The sequence below is a fragment of the Erythrolamprus reginae genome, chromosome 7 (assembly GCF_031021105.1).
Source record: "Erythrolamprus reginae isolate rEryReg1 chromosome 7, rEryReg1.hap1, whole genome shotgun sequence".
Lineage (NCBI taxonomy): Eukaryota > Metazoa > Chordata > Lepidosauria > Squamata > Dipsadidae > Erythrolamprus > Erythrolamprus reginae.
The window spans coordinates 69,727,437-69,743,843 of NC_091956.1; the positions used below are offsets into that span (position 1 = coordinate 69,727,437).

The window sequence follows — 16,407 nt, forward strand, 5'->3', positions numbered from 1 at the left end:
ATGAGAATGTGTGTCGTTTTGAGGAAAACATTACCATTTCCTCATACTGTTTCGCTTTTCTGTACTTTATTCTCTCTATAACTGTAGAATAAATTGTATCTGTCCTACCATTTTAACCCAGAGAGGTCTTTGAACTTGGAACTTTTAAGACTTCTCCAGCATAGATGGCTGGAGAATTCTGGAAGACCACAAGTTGCCAAGTTTGGGGACACCTGATCTAACCTTTAAACACAGAGACTTACTGTAGATCTTCATTCTCCGAATCAGATTCTTCGCTGTTTCTTCTGCCATTCTTAATCAAATCAGCATGGCTCAGTTCTTCTAAGACTTTATTCACATCAAAGTCAAATACTTTTTCATATAGCAATTCATACAGAATAGCTAGTTAAGACACAAAACAAATACCAATAAGCATTTATCACAAACATAGTTTAGTTATGTTAAAATTTAAAAAAAGCTCTAAAAGGGACTGATGACAAAACTGAGGACATTTTAAAGTTAGGTAGCGAGTATAATTTTCCAGAAGTTGAGCAGTCGGTGCCCTTCAAAAAGTATTGCAGCCGTGATTTGGGGAAGTGGCCAGACATATATTCTATTAAGGAATCCAGAACTACATTTGTATAGCATTTAGGTTTAATAGAAAAAATTATTTTGATGTACAGTACATTAGATTAGATTAATTAGATTTATATGCCGCCCCTCTCCGCAGACTCGGGGCAGCTCACAACAATGGTAAAAAACAGTACATAGTAACAAATCTAATATTTAGAAATCTAAATTACAGTTTTAGATCAAAAAGTGCTACCTTTCTGTCCATAAGATACGCAAAAGGGTGTTAATAATTTAAAATAAAATATAAATAATTAAAAACAAAATAAAAATATTTAAAATTATTATTTCATGGACTCCAGGAAGGACGTCTTCGTGATGTCAAAGCTCCGCCCATGGAATTCCCTATTGGGATTCCCCACCTCCGTTTGAGCCTCCCGACCGGCTCGACAGCTCCGCGGCTCTTTTGAAAAGTTGACAGCCAAGCGGCGGGGCTTCTCAGCGTCCTCCTGAACCCGAACGCCAACCCCGAACTTTTGCCAAACTTCCGGGTTCGGCGTCCGGGAGCACGCCGAGAAGCCCCCCGGCTGTTTCAAAAGGTGACAGCCGGGCGGCGGGGCTTCTCGGCCAAACCCGGAAGTTCAGCAAAAGTTTGGGCTTGGCGTTCGGGTTTGTGAGAACGCCAAGAAGCCCCCCGGCTGTTTAAAAGGCGACAGCAGGGCGGCGGGGCTTCTCGGCGGCCACCCAAACCCGAACTTTTGCTGACCTTCCGGGTTCGGCGTTCAGGTGGCCGGTTCGTAAGACGGAAAAAGTTCAGAAGAAGAGGCAAAAAATTTCCGAACCTCAGGTTCGTATCTTGGATTGTTCGTTTGGCGAGGGGTTCGTATCACGAGGTACCACTGTACATATTTTATTAATAGCTATGTTTAAAAATTAAAAACTACAATTCCAGTTATAATATAATTTAGGGTGGGCAACTCAAATGCAGGAATTCATATTAATACAATTTAAGGATACCTACCACCAGGGCTACCATGTTTCCCCAAAAATAAGATTCTGTCTTATATTTTTTTGAACCCTGAAATAAGCGCTTGGCCTTATTGCCATGCATCCAAAAGCCCAATTGGGCTTATTATAAGGGGATGTCTTGTTTTGGGAAAAACAGGGCACTAATGCGTCCAATTCACTTTTTTTCCCATCATTTGTTTATGTTAATTTACAGATTTATTTTTATTTTTTGTTAACTTTATTTGCCACCTATCTTGCTGTGGGGGCTGTACTAGGTATCTTACAACAATAAAAATGGGGAAATGAAAAGAAATGTAAACATAACAGTAGCAGAATAATGGAACAGTGGAAAGTTGGAGGCCTTCTGAACCCCAAGAGTAGTTTTTTGACCGACGGAATCTGCAGTAGGCCCTCTCTGCCAGCATTTACATTTTGGTTACATTTTTGCCTGTTAAAACAACCACACCACATATAGAAACATGCAACTATGCGAGAGATTCTCTCTGATCGCACACTATGATCGCATTTCCATGTTAAATGTTTTAGTGTGACGTGTCACATTAATACTTACACTGACAAAGAGCAGAGTTGATGGTGTAGTCTACAGGATAGACAATGTCATAGTGATTGCCATTTGAAAAACACAGCAAGATCTAAAAAGGAGCAGAAGAATACTTAAGATATAATAGCTAACAAATTTACACACTGACAAATTAAAGACTAGCACAATACTTCCTACATTCCTTCTGACAGTCTCAAAATGGGTGAACAGTGCAGTCAGGCGGTAGGGAAAGCAAGTAGGATGCTTGGCTGCATGGCTAGAGGTATAACAAGCAGAAAGAGGGAGATTATGATCCCGCTATATAGAGTGCTGGTGAGACCACATTTGGAATACTGTGTTCAGTTCTGGAGACCTCACCTACAAAAAGATATTGGCAAAATTGAACGGGTCTAAAGACGCTACGAGAATGGTGGAAGGTCTTAAGCATAAAACGTATCAGGAAAGACTTAATGAGCTCAATCTGTATAGTCTGGAGGACAGAAGGAGAAGGGGGAACATGATCAAAACATTTAAATATGTTAAAGGGTTAAATAAGGTCCAGGAGGGAAGTGTTTTTAATAGGAAAGTGAACACAAGAACAAGGGGACACAATCTGAAGTTAGTTGGGGGAAAGATCAAAAGCAACGTGAGAAAATATTATTTTACTGAAAGAGTAGTAGATCCTTGGAACAAACGTCCAGCAGACATGGTAGATAAATCCACAGTAACTGAATTTAAACATGCCTGGGATAAACATATATCCATCCTAAGATAAAATACAGAAAATAGTATAAGGGCAGACTAGATGGACCATGAGATCTTTTTCTGCCATCAGACTTCTATGTTTCTACATCACTTCTGCCAAAACTTCACAATTCTTCAAATTATACAAGTAGCTAGATCTATGACAGTTGGATTCATCTTACCTTGTCGGGAAAGCCATTCTCAGTTATATAAGAAGGAGTGCAGTTTGGTTCCCGAAATATTATAAAATCTTTTCTAGAAAAGGTATAAAGGGAAAAACCATCTATAAATCACAAATGTTGTTATGAAATGAATGGTAAATAAAAATAGAACAGGCTGATCTTGACAGAAAATGTGCATGTCTCTGAATTTATGTGATTCAGGCAAAATATCTTACAACAATATACAGTGGAACCCCGACATAAGAGCTGCTCTACTTAAGAGCAACTCGAGATAAGAGCTGGGAGGGGAGAGATATTTTTGTTCTACTTACAAGCCCAAATTCGAGATACAAGCGCCAAGGAGCTGTCTCCTGAAGCCAAACGCTAACTTCCGCGTTCGGCTTCAGGAGACAGCTGCGAAGCGGCGCGCGTGTTTTAAAAGGTTGCAGCTGGCCTGGGGGGCTCGGGGGAGTCCTTGCAGCTTTCTTTCTTGCTCTTTTTCTTTCTCTCTTTTACCTTCCCTTCCTCTATTTCTTCTTTTCTTTCTCCTTCCCACCTTCTTCCCTCCCTCCCTCCCTTCACTCATTCCTCTCTTACTCTCCCCTTTCATAAGTTTCCTTGCTTCCTTCCTCTGTTCCTGTCCCTTCCCCCTTTCTTTCTTTCTTTCTTTCTCTTTTTCTTTCTCTCTTTTACCTTCCCTTCCTCTATTTCTTCTTTTCTTTCTCCTTCCCACCTTCTTCCCTCCCTCCCTCCCTTCACTCATTCCTCTCTTACTCTCCCCTTTCATAAGTTTCCTTGCTTCCTTCCTCTGTTCCTGTCCCTTCCCTCTTTCCTTCCTTCCTTCCCACCCTCCGTCCATTCATTCACCCATTCCTCTCTTGATCGCTTAAAGCCGGTCCCTGGTGCAAAAAGGGTTGGGGACCTCTGTCCTACAGGATTGGGTGGCAGAGAAGTTGAACATATGTAAATTTAAAAGTTTAAGAAAGTTTACAAGTTAAGTGAAAGAAACTTCATTATTCATTTATATGTACATGTACATTTCTTCATTAAAAACATGTCTTTCTGCATAATTTAGACTAACTTTGTGAGTTTTTTGAGGGCTGGAACCAATTAAAATTATTTACATTAATTCCTATGGGGAAAAGTCGTTCGAGATAAGAGCTGCTCGACTTAAGAGCCCAGGTCCGGAACGAATTAAACTCGTATCTCGAGGTACCACTGTATTGAATTCTTGTGAATTCAATAGCAATGAAATTGGCAATGGCTATTAGATTATTATTATTATTATTATTATTATTATTATTATTATTATTATTAATTTGATTTATATGCCCCCCCTCTCCGGAGACTCGGGGCGGCTAACAGAAATAATAAGACAGCATATAACAATAATCCAATACTAAAAACAATTAAAACCCATTATAATAAAAAACCAAACATACATACAGACATACCATGCATAAAATTGTAAAGGCCTAGGGGAAAGAGTATCTCAATTCCCCCATGCCTGGCAGCAGAGGTGGGTTTTAAGTAGCTTACGAAAGGCAAGGAGGGTGGGGGCAATTCTAATCTCTGGGGGGAGTTGGTTCCAGAGGGCCAGGGCCGCCACAGAGAAGGCTCTTCCCCTGAGTCCCGCCAAGCGGCATTCTTTTGTTGACGGGACCCGGAGAAGACCCACTCTGTGGGACCTAACTGGTCGCTGGGATTCGTGCAGCAGTAGGCGGTCCCTGAGATAATCTGGTTCAGTGCCATGAAGGGCTTTATAGGTCATAACCAACACTTTGAATTTTGACCGGAAACTGATCGGCAACCAATGCAGACTGCGGAGTGTTGCTGTAACATGGGCATATTTGGAAAAGCCCATGATTGCTCTCGCAGCTGCATTCTACACGATCTGAAGTTTCTGAACACTTTTCAAAGGTAGCCCCATGTAGAGAGCGTTACAGTAGTCGAGCCTCGAGGTGATGAGGGCATGAGTGACTGTGAGCAGTGACTCCCGGTCCAAATAGGGTCGCAACTGGTGCACCAGGCGAGCCTGGGCAAACGCCCCCCTCGCCACAGCTGGAACAGGACTGCTTAACAGAACCTGATATTCTTTCCACTCCTCACTCAATACCAAAGTTTCCCACATATCTGCTTCTAATACTTCCATGTCTGTCTTAAAATTGTCAAGATAAATAAGGTTCCTTTAATCTTCAGCACTGTAATACCGCTGCTAAGTTTATTCTGCAAATTTCACCAAAAGATGATGATGATGATGATGATGATGATGATAATAATAATAATAATAATAATAATATCTAATTATTATTAGATTTGTATGCCGCCCCTCTCCGAAGATCTACTAAATGTGATGATCAATCCTCAAGAAGCCATTATCAAGCGTAGCAACACTAATCACACACAACACCCTATTTTTTCCGTTTACACTATGCTGGCTATACCTTAAATTCCCAGTTTCTTCCTTATACATAAGGTTACAATATATAGGTAGTCCTCAACTTACAACCACAACTGAGCCCAAAATTTCTGTTGCTAAGTGAAACATTTGTCAAGTTCTGCCCCATTTTACGACTTTTCTGACCAGTTGTTAAGTGGTTTTGGTCTCCCCATTGTCTCTGCTTGTCAGACAGTTGCAAAAGGGAATCACAGGACCCCTGGACATTACAACCTTCATAAATATGACTCAGCGGCCAAGCATCTAAATTTTGACCATGGGGATGTCGCAATGGTCATAAGTGTGAAAAATGGTCATAAGTCACTTTTCCCCCAATGATGTTGTACTTCTGAATGGTCACTAAATGAACGGTTGTAAGTCGGGGACTAACTATAATGCATTATACATTATATGCCACTTTGGTTTTATACATGCATCTGTACTTCCTAGCCATGTTAGTAGCTTATATATTTGAGCAGTCTAATAAAAAGACTAATCAACTCTATTTATTTATTATTATTATTTATTATTTATTTATTATTTAGATTTGTATGCCGCCCCTCTCCGAAGACTCGGGGCGGCTCACAACAGAGTAAAACAAATCATAAATAATCCGAGTAAGTTTAAAATATTTAAAGATTTTAAAAAAACCATATACTAACAGACACACACACAAGCATACCATGTATAAATTAAACATGCCCAGGGGGAGATGTTTCAATTCCCCCATGCCTGACGGCAAAGGTGGGTTTTAAGGAGTTTACGGAAGGCAGGAAGAGTAGGGGCAGTTCTAATCTCCGGGGGGAGTTGGTTCCAGAGAGCCTGTGCCGCCACAGAGAAGGCTCTTCCCCTGGGGCCTGCCAACCGACATTGTTTAGTTGACGGGACCCGGAGAAGGTCCACTCTGTGGGACCTAATCGGTCGCTGGGATTCGTGCGGCAGGAGGCGGTCTCGGAGATATTCTGGTCCAATGCCATGAAGGGCTTTAAAGGTCATAACCAACACTTTGAATTGTGACCAGAAATTGATCGGCAGCCAATGCAGACTGCGGAGTGATGGTGAAACATGGGCATACCTAGGTAAGCCCATGACTGCTCTCGCAGCTGCATTCTGCACGATCTGAAGTTTCCGAACACTTTTCAAAGGTAGCCCCATGTAGAGAGCAGCATTTATACTGGAAAAAAGTTGATATGATTCTTCCTTTATTTCTACTCTTCTGACCTTGTTCCCCAGGTATCTTCCCTGCTGTACAGTAGCTTCCCTGAGGTTGAAGGTAGTTGAAGGCCATCCCAGAGTTGGCAGTGGAGTTCTATGAGCTTATGATCCTTGAAACTTTATTTCTATTCCTGGGTTTGGCCTTGAAAGCAGCCTGAATTCACAGCCACCAGGGGCCCTTTCCCAGATCGCCTTGAATCTGACAAGAGGGTCACACACCAGATATGATCTTTTTGTCGGATCACTGGCAATGTGAGCTAATTGGGGAATCTATCAATCTAGCTAATGGGAATCCCAGCGACCGATTAGGTGCCACAGAGTTGGCCTTCTCCGGGTCCCGTCGACTAAACAATGTTGTCTGGCGGGTCCAGGGGGGAGAGCCTTCTCTGTGGTGGCCCCGACTCTCTGGAACCAGCTCCCCCCGGAGATTAGAACTGCCCCCACCCTCCTAGCCTTCCGTAAACTCCTTAAAACTCACTTCTGCCATCAGGCATGGGGGAATTGAGGCATTCCCCCCCCCAGGCCTATACAATTTATGTATGGTATGTCTGTGTGTATATGTCTGGTTTAATAATGGGTTTTTAAAATGTTTTTAAAATTTATTAGATTTGTTGTGAATCGTTCTATTGTATGTTGTGAGCTGCCCCGAGTCTACAGAGAGGGGCGGCATACAAATCAAATCAAATCAAATCAATAAATCATTATTCCCCCACCCCTTATATGGCGAGATCACACCCTGGCGTCCTTGAAATTCTCTTATGCTAGCCGCCTCCACAAGATTTGAGCATTATTCTTTTTAACCTGAAAGAATTGTTTCTTACTTGAACATAAGAGAAAGGGCACTTATTTCAACTTGTCCAACCCATTCCTGTAGTCGAAAGAGAAAAAAAAATATTGTAAGTAACATGTAAATAACCAGTGAAATTCCCAAAGGATTTTTATGAACCCTTAAATTGTTAGCAAGCAGCAATAGTTAATACTTCGGTTTATCCTTTCCCAATTGCAAATTATAGGTGATATGACCCAAATTGTAATATAACATATCTCAATGGCTCCAGATTGGGGGGAAATTACTTAATAAAGCCTCAATGAATGTGCATCTCTTACAACTCACCAATGTTAAAGTTTTTGTAATTCCATAGAGGTTTTCATGAATTTTTAATTCATTCAAAAATCAATTCTTTCAATTTTTAGCATTTGATCCTTATTCTTCTTGCTTGCTATACAAAATATCCTGTCCCAAAAGTCTTGATCCACAACCTTATAGCCTTATTAAATTGTCCAATTTCTGCATGCTTTGCTTACAGGCAGAAATATATCCTAACTGTCCCTATTTTTGCTCTCCCAATCAACAATACAACCCGAGGAAAAAAACAGACTGTCTTTAAGCAATTTAATCAGAGAAAATAATCCCTGACTTCAGATTCCAAATGCTACTTTTTTATGTGTAACAACAGTAAAACTCTACAATAAGGCTTGATGCATAATGCAAAATATTAAAGACAGTGGCCTTGTCTCCATCTCCAATGAAGCTGCAGTTTAAATATCGGAAGGATCCCCTGCCTTCTTATCCTTGCCCAATAAGTAGAAAGAACTCAGTGTCAGAAATAAGTTTATTTCTGGAGGTAATATTACAATGCAAGTAAATGGTTTGTAACCCTGGGAAAGGCTAATGTAAGCCATAATCAGCATGTAATCATGGGTTTGCTAAATGTGCTGCAACCTGATTGGCTGTAACCTATATAACAGGAGTAACACCCTTGCAAGGGTGTGGTTTGTTACAGTGGTTTGTTATAGGGTGGTTTTGTGCTGAGTGGTCTGTACTTAGTGGTTGCAGTGGATGTAATAAGAGTTATATACTAGTATTGTATATGCTGTAAGCCGCCCCGAGTTGTTGTAAGCCGGCCCGAGTCTACGGAGAGGGGCGGCATACAAATCTAATAAATAATAATACCAATACCAATAACAACAACAACAACAATAATTGTCGTTGAAGTTCTAAAAATCGAGCTGCAACAACTATGGCATAAGCCAGTGAAAGTGGTCCCAGTGGTTTTTAAGGTCCTGAAAAACACCGTTATATGTAATATCCAAAAAAGTTAATTTGTGAGATTCAGTCCTTAAGGGAATGAGATGAGCCGAATGTTATACATGTGGTTAATTTGATAGTATGTACCTGTGGATTTTCCAGACGCTTCAGATATTCCTCAAATGATCCTTCTATAAACTGTAAAGCATGAACATGAAGAAGTATTATTAGCAGTGTGATGAAACATCCAATTTCTTCTCCTAAGTAAAGATAACAACACTCACTTCTGTAAAAACATTTGATCAAGGATTCTTACTTCTAATCTTCATATTGTGAAGACTTATAGAAACATAGAAGTCTGACGGCAGAAAAAGACCTCATGGTCCATCTAGTCTGCTCTTATACTATTTTCTGTATTTTATCTTAGGATGGATATATGTTTATCCCAGGCATGTTTAAATTCAGTTACTGTGGATTTACCAACCACGTCTGCTGGAAGTTTGTTCCAAGGATCTACTACTCTTTCAGTAAAATAATATTTTCTCATGTTGCTTTTGATCTTTCCCCCAACTAACTTCAGATTGTGTCCCCTTGTCCTTGTGTTCACTTTCCTATTAAAAACACTTCCCTCCTGAACCTTATTTAACCCTTTGACGTATTTAAATGTTTCGATCATGTCCCCCCTTTTCCTTCTGTCCTCCAGACTATACAGATTGAGTTCATTAAGTCTTTCCTGATATGTTTTATGCTTAAGACCTTCCACCGTTTTTGTAGCCCGTCTTTGGACCCGTTCAATTTTGTCAATATCTTTTTGTAGGTGAGGTCTCCAGAACTGAACACAATATTCCAAATGTGGTCTCACCAGCACTCTATATAGCGGGATCATAATCTTCCTCTTCCTGCTTGTTATACCTCTAGCTATGCAGCCAAGCATCCTACTTGCTTTCCCTACCGCCTGACTGCACTGTTCACCCATTTTGAGACTGTCAGAAATCACTACCCCTAAATCCTTTTCTTCTGAAGTTTTTGCTAACACAGAACTGCCAATACAATACTCAGATTGAGGATTCCTTTTCCCCAAGTGCATTATTTTACATTTGGAAACATTAAACTGCAGTGATTTACTTGTAAGTAAAACTCCAGAAATTATATACTTCTGACTAGCATCTAGAACAGACCTGGGCAAGATTTAGCCCGAGGGCCGGATGCGGCCCACCCGCTGTCTGTGACCGGCCCTTGGAGGTCAATCCAAATTTTCTAGATAAGAACCGGGTGTTCAAGATATAATACAATAATGTTTTTACCGCTTCAAATTTCTCTCTGTTTTTCCGCAGATAGTTTATACAGGCCATCCTAACATCAAGATGCTGAGACTGCGAGTGGAAAACCTGGAAAAAAGTTATTTAAAAAAAAGAATTCCAAGTTAATGTATATTTACTTACAATTTAAAATCTAAAAGTTATTAAAGTTAAATGTTGTTAAATTAGAGCTAAAATTCAGCTTTAATTTATAAATTAAATTGATCCTGGCAATTTCAAAATAAGCTTTCAAAAATGATTATTTAAAATAACATATCCAATCTATATTTTGAATACACTATTTTTTAAATTTCAAACAATATTTAATTGTTTTATTTATCTATGAAATTAAAAAATAAAATGATCTCTTATCCTTCAGAACTGAGGCTGTTTTTTCAACCACCATATAGCTTAGCAATAGTTACGTTTCTAGTGAAGTTAATTCAAAGAAATTATGGACCCATGTTGTTGTGGTTAGCTCTGGCCCAGCTCCTGCCCCAAGGACTGTGGATGTGGGGGAGACATCCACATGCCGCAGGCCTGTTTTGCTCCTGGTAGAATCTGCTAATGAAGGCTCCTCTGACCAAGAAGACATGAGTGACAGGGAGGAGGAGAGTGTGGCAGACAGCTCAAAAGGAGATCAATTATCTAGCTCCTCCTTGGATTCGGAACAAGAGTTAATAATACAGCCACGCATGCGGAGAGCGATGCATAGGCAGCAACAACTGAGAGATTATTATCAAAGAAAATGAGGCCACCTGTGGTTGGGTGGGGCTGTGGTAATTAGTGAGGCTGCTATAAATAGCAGCCTGTTGGTTTGGCCATTGTGGAGGATTATCTGATCATTGTGTTTCATGCCTGCCTTGCTGACTTCAACCTTTGTGTACTTATTTTTCCCCACTTTGAAACTAAATCAGAGCAAAGTGTGTTTCACTTTGTGAAAGAAGAAGGACTGTGAATTGCCTCACAGCTGCAAGCTAAGTATCTCAGAACTGATAAGGGACTTGTACAAATTACCAGTTTGTTTGGAGACGAGTGCTCTTTGCTATACAAAAAGAGTGCTTAGTTTATTTGGATTTTTGGTATAAAGAACATTGTTTTGAATTTTCAAACGTGTGTCTGAAATTTGTATCTGTGAATTTTCGGGAGGATTTTACCAGAGACCTCGACAGAACACATCTTAAATCTGTTATCATTCCATACAACGTCATAAATAGATGCAGTATATATTAAATCAATTTTAGCACTTTTCAGGTGGATATATTACAGGATTATTAAAATAAAAAGCATAGAACAATGCAGAATCTCAAGAAACTAATTTCTGAAATTTTAAAGTTCAAGGATCAGATGAAGGTGAAGACACTTAAAAGCTACTTATTCATTACAGAATAAAGAGCATGTTAATACATGTTTGATTATATAATGAATCTATGAGTCAGTATTAAGACAGACTGGTATTTAACTGGCTTTGTGTATGTTTTCAAAGCAGCAGGACATTGTTTTATCATGCAAAGTCCTAATGAAACCTAGATGGACCGTGAGGTCTTTTTCTGCCATCAATCTTCTATGATTCTAATTAACTACAATCTATTACAGGCAATATAATGACAGGCAATATAATGGCATTCACCTATTTGGGACTACAGTTCGAATAATTTCCCTTCCCTGACCCTGTGCTCTGTGAGTTACAGAGATGGAATTCAAAGAAACTGGCGGAAACACAGTTGCTTATCTCATAAATTCCACAAAGGACATGCAAGTCAAACCAAGGACTTCTTGATGAATATTAACTCTTCTCGAGAACCATCCTACAGTATCTCATATAAACATAGAAACATAGGAGACTGACGGCAGAAAAAGACCTCATGATCCATCTAGTCTGCCCTTATACTATTTTCTGTATTTTATCTTAGGATGGATCTATGTTTACCCAGGCATGTTTAAATTCAGTTACTGTGGATTTACCAACCACGTCTGCTGGAAGTTTGTTCCAAGGATCTACTACTCTTTCAGTAAAATAATATTTTCTCACGTTGCTTTTGATCTTTCCCGCAACTAACTTCAGATTGTGTCCCCTTGTTCTTGTGTTCACTTTCCTATTAAAAACACTTCCCTCCTGGACCTTATTTAACCCTTTGACGTATTTAAATGTTTCGACCATGTCCCCCCTTTTCCTTCTGTCCTCCAGACTATACAGATTGAGTTCATTAAGTCTTTCCTGATACGTTTTATGCTTAAGACCTTCCACCGTTTTTGGTAGCCCGTCTTTGGACCCGTTCAATTTTGTCAATATCTTTTTGTAGGTGAGGTCTCCAGAACTGAACACAGTATTCCAAATATGATCTCACCAGCGCTCTATATAAGAGGATCACAATATCCCTCTTCCTGCTTGTTATACCTCTAGCTATGCAGCCAAGCATCCTACTTGCTTTTCCTACTGCCCGACTACACTGCTCACCCATTTTGAGACTGTCAGAAATCACTTCCCCTAAATCCTTCTCTTCTGAAGTTTTTGCTAACACAGAACTGCCAATGCAATACTCAGATTGAGGATTCCTTTTCCCTAAGTGCATTATTTTACATTTGAAAACATTAAACTGCAGTTTCCATTGCTTTGACCTTTTATCTAGTAAAGCTAAATCATTTACCATATTACAGACCCCTCCAGGAATATCAACCCTATTGCACACTTTAGAGTCATCGGCAAATAGGCAAACCTTCCCTACCAAACCTTCCCCTATGTTACTCACAAACTTATTAAAAAGAATAGAACCCAGAACAGACCTTGTGGCACACCGCTTGTAACCTGTCTCTGCTCAGAATACTCGCCATTAAGAATAACTCTCTGATGTCTACGCTTCAGCCAGCTTGAAATCCACTGAACTATCCAGGGATTAAGTCAAATCTTCACTAATTTATCTATCATCTCTTTATGTGGAACCATATCAAAGGCTTTGCTGAAGTCTAGATAGGCAATATCCACGGCACCACCTTCATCCAACACCTTTGTGACATAGTCAAATAAATCAATGAGATTAGTCTGACATGATTTGCCTTCAGTAAAGCCATGCTGATTTGGGTCCAGCTGCTTATCTCATAAATTCCACAAAGGACATGCAAGTCAAACCAAGGACTTCTTGATGAATATTAACTCTTCTCGGGAACCATCCTAAAGTATCTCAGACCTGATAATCCCTCTCTCTGGTCATCGAGTACCACTTTCATATCAGAATCTAATGTTATGTGGCTGAAAGTGAAAGCATATCAATATTCTGGAAAGCTTTCCATTCCTGCCCTTTATTTTTTTTTAAAAAAAGTGCCTAGTCATTAGGGCTACAGGAAGGTAGCCTAAATTAAAGCAGCCCTTGGGGCAGAGGTCTTCAAACCTGGCAATTTTAAGACTTGTAAACTTCAACTCCCAGAATTCTCTAGCCAGGTATGCTGGCTGGAGAATTATGGGAGTTGAAGTCCATAAGTCTTAAAGTTTCCAAGTTTGGGGACCCCTGCCTTGGGGCATTCATTTATTCAAAAGGCCAGACATCCTGCAGGCTGCATTTTAAATGCCAGTGGGGACCCACAAATAAGCTGCAAGTCTGCTGAGCCATAGGAAAAACAAAGTCAATCAGCTTCAATGAGTTTTGTACTTTAATAGCAAAAATTAAAAGCATTGGGGTCCCCCCCTTTTTTTTTTTTTGCACTGTGCATTCACACTTATATGTACGCCTGATAAAATTATTAGACTTTAATGGGCCAGAGTGCAAAAAATACAAACATAATCTCTTCTCCTCCCCCACTTTTTTTTTCCTAGGCCAACAAAATGAATCACTTAAAAAAAATAAAAACAACCCCAGGAAACAGAAACTTAAGGACAAAATAACTTTCTGGATGCAGAAGCAAGATTTCAGTCTATCCTAGAAACTAGGATGAGAGTGAGAATGAGTTTTCTTTCCCAGGTGGATTTTTCTGCCCCTATAAAGTGGCTTATACCTTAACTTCCTGGTTCCCAACATGGGACCCACGCCCCACGGGAGGGGGGAGGGAGGGAGGGCAATTTGATTTTTAATGGGGGCAATTGGAGCCTTGTTTATACCAGGCTAATTGTATAAAAGGCCTTTCTCTGTATGTATAGAGTTCACTTTTTGGATGATGATGATGATGATGATGATGATAATAATAATAATAATAATAATAATAATAATAATAATAATAATAGACATTGCAATCCCAGGGGACAGCAAAATTGAGGAGAAGCAGCTAGAGAAATTAGTGAAATACAAAGATCTAAAAATCGAGCTGCAACAACTCTGGCATAAGCCAGTGAAAGTGGTCCCAGTGGTCCTTGGCACCCTGGGCGCAGTGCCAAAGGATCTCAGCGGACATTTGAAAACCATCGGAATTGACAAAATCTCCATCTGTCAATTGCAAAAGGCCGCTTTACTGGGATCGGCACACATAATTCGCCACTACATCACGCAGTCCTAGGTGCTTGGGAAGCGCCCGACTGGTGAAGAAATACGAAATCCAGCATAGTGATTGATTGATTGATTAGAGAGAGAGAGAGAGATTAGGTAGATATTGATTGATTGATAGATAGATAGATAGATTGGAGAGAGAGAAAGATTAGACAGACAGACAGATAGATAAGGTAGGTAGGTAGGTAGGTATATTAGATAGAGATAAGATAGAGATAGATGAGAGAGAGAGAGAAATTAGACAGGCAGGCATGCAGGCAGACAGATAGATTAGATAGATAAAATAGAGAGAGAGATTACATAAAGAGAGAGATTAGATAGATAGGTAGGTAAATTAGATAGAGTTAAGATTGATTAGAGAGAGAGAGATTAGATAGATAGATAGATAGATAGATAGATAGATAGATAGATAGATAGATAGATAGATAGATAGATAGATAGATAGGTAGGTAGGTAGATTAGATAGAGATAAGATAGAGAGATAGAGATAGAGAAGGTAGGTAGGTAGGTAGATTAGATAGAGATATAAGATAGAGAGATAGAGATAGATAAGGCAGGTAGGTAGGTAGGTAGATAGATTAGATAGAGAGATAGATTAGAGAGAGAGAGAAAAATTAGAGAGGCAGGCAGGCAGACAGATTAGATACAGAGAGAGAGATTAGGTAGGTAGGTAGATGTTTACCTGCTCGGCCACGGCTCGGAAGAGGCACGAGCCGTCCTTGGCCACCCGCTTGCGGTACAGTCCCTGAGATCGCAAGTAGCTGTCCATGGCAGCCTCGGCGGGGCTCCCCACGCCGTTGCCCAGGCGGCTCTGCTCCTCCTCGCCGCCGGTCGCCGTCGCCTCCTCCATGTTGGTTCCTTGCTCCAGAGAAGCAGCCCTTTTCTTCCACCCGCCCACCTTTAAATTAGCCCCACATGGTTGGAAAAAAAAAAAGAAACTAGGCGGCTATTTAACACCGGGCGCCCGGCATGGAAAGCAACCCGCCGAAAAAAGCGGTCCTAAGGCGAGAGGCGTTTGCCAAGACGGCGGCTGGTGCAGCGGGAGGCGCCGAGCTCACATGTGGGACCTGCAAAGAGGCGCCGCTAGAACCGGAGACGTCGGGGGAGCTGCTTTTTTCCCTTCTTCGGCCTCCTCCTCTGCCAGGCCTGTAACCTCCACTAACCCCAGCGCGCCCTCCCTCTTCAAACGAGCTCCCGGCGGCGGCGGCAGCTTTGGCGCGTCTCCGAGCTTCCCACACTCGGAAACGAAACCTGCGGCGTTTCCCCACTGAAAACCCTGAAAAAGTTTGTTTTCACTTTCAGAGCCAGACCGGCAACTCGCAAGGTTTTCTGGGAGTTGTAGTTCGAGCCCGGCCGGAAGTGGGCAACGGCGTGAAGGGAGGGGGAGAACAGTCCCGCCCACTTCTTCCCGCCCTGTCTGGCGGGCTTCCTTAACCGTGAGGGAAGCGGGCTGGGCGGGCGGGAAGCGGGCTGGGCGGGCGGGAATTGCTGAGTGGTTTTGGTGACCTTGGCGCTTGCTGTGATTACCTTCCGTCCGATTGGTCGGAAGAGGGATCTAAAGGGAGCTGTTTGATTTGTGTACGCACCGCGGAGCTTTACATATCCTGCGGTTGCCTTTCCATAACATGCCCAACTGAACTGTTTCAGCTCAAAAGAAAGAAAGAGAAAGAGGGAGGGAGGAAGAGAGAAAAAAGATAGGAAGGAAGAGAGAGGGAGAAAGGAAGAAAAAAAGAAAGAGGGAGGAAGGAAGAGAGAAAGAGAATGAACCACACAATTCAGCGTTTCTCGACCTTGGATAATAATAATTAATAATAATTTATTAGATTTGTATGCCGCCCCTCTCCGAAGAGTCGGGGCGGCTCACAACAACGATAAAAACAATATTATAATGGCACAAATCTAATATTAAAAAACTAAAAACCCTATCATAATTAAAAACCAAACAGCACATAC

At 40.9% G+C, this 16,407-nt stretch overlaps 1 protein-coding gene across 2 annotated transcripts in view; it reads right to left on the bottom strand.

Moving 5' to 3' along the window:
• The window catches only part of OTUD4 (OTU deubiquitinase 4), a 45,904-nt gene extending 30,139 nt beyond the window's left edge, over window positions 1-15,765 (bottom strand). The window contains exons 1-7 of one of the 2 annotated variants that reach the window (XM_070757763.1): window positions 15,137-15,765; window positions 9,989-10,072; window positions 8,832-8,882; window positions 7,477-7,523; window positions 3,025-3,097; window positions 2,129-2,210; window positions 243-381 (exon numbers count right to left, since the gene is read on the bottom strand). In XM_070757763.1, coding sequence (XP_070613864.1) covers window positions 243-381; window positions 2,129-2,210; window positions 3,025-3,097; window positions 7,477-7,523; window positions 8,832-8,882; window positions 9,989-10,072; window positions 15,137-15,304 — 644 coding nt within the window. In that variant the 5' untranslated portion in view covers window positions 15,305-15,765. The remainder of the gene's footprint in view (window positions 1-242; window positions 382-2,128; window positions 2,211-3,024; window positions 3,098-7,476; window positions 7,524-8,831; window positions 8,883-9,988; window positions 10,073-15,136) is intronic. The other variant, XM_070757764.1, reaches the window with a different exon arrangement.
• Between the last annotated feature and the right edge of the window lie 642 nt (window positions 15,766-16,407).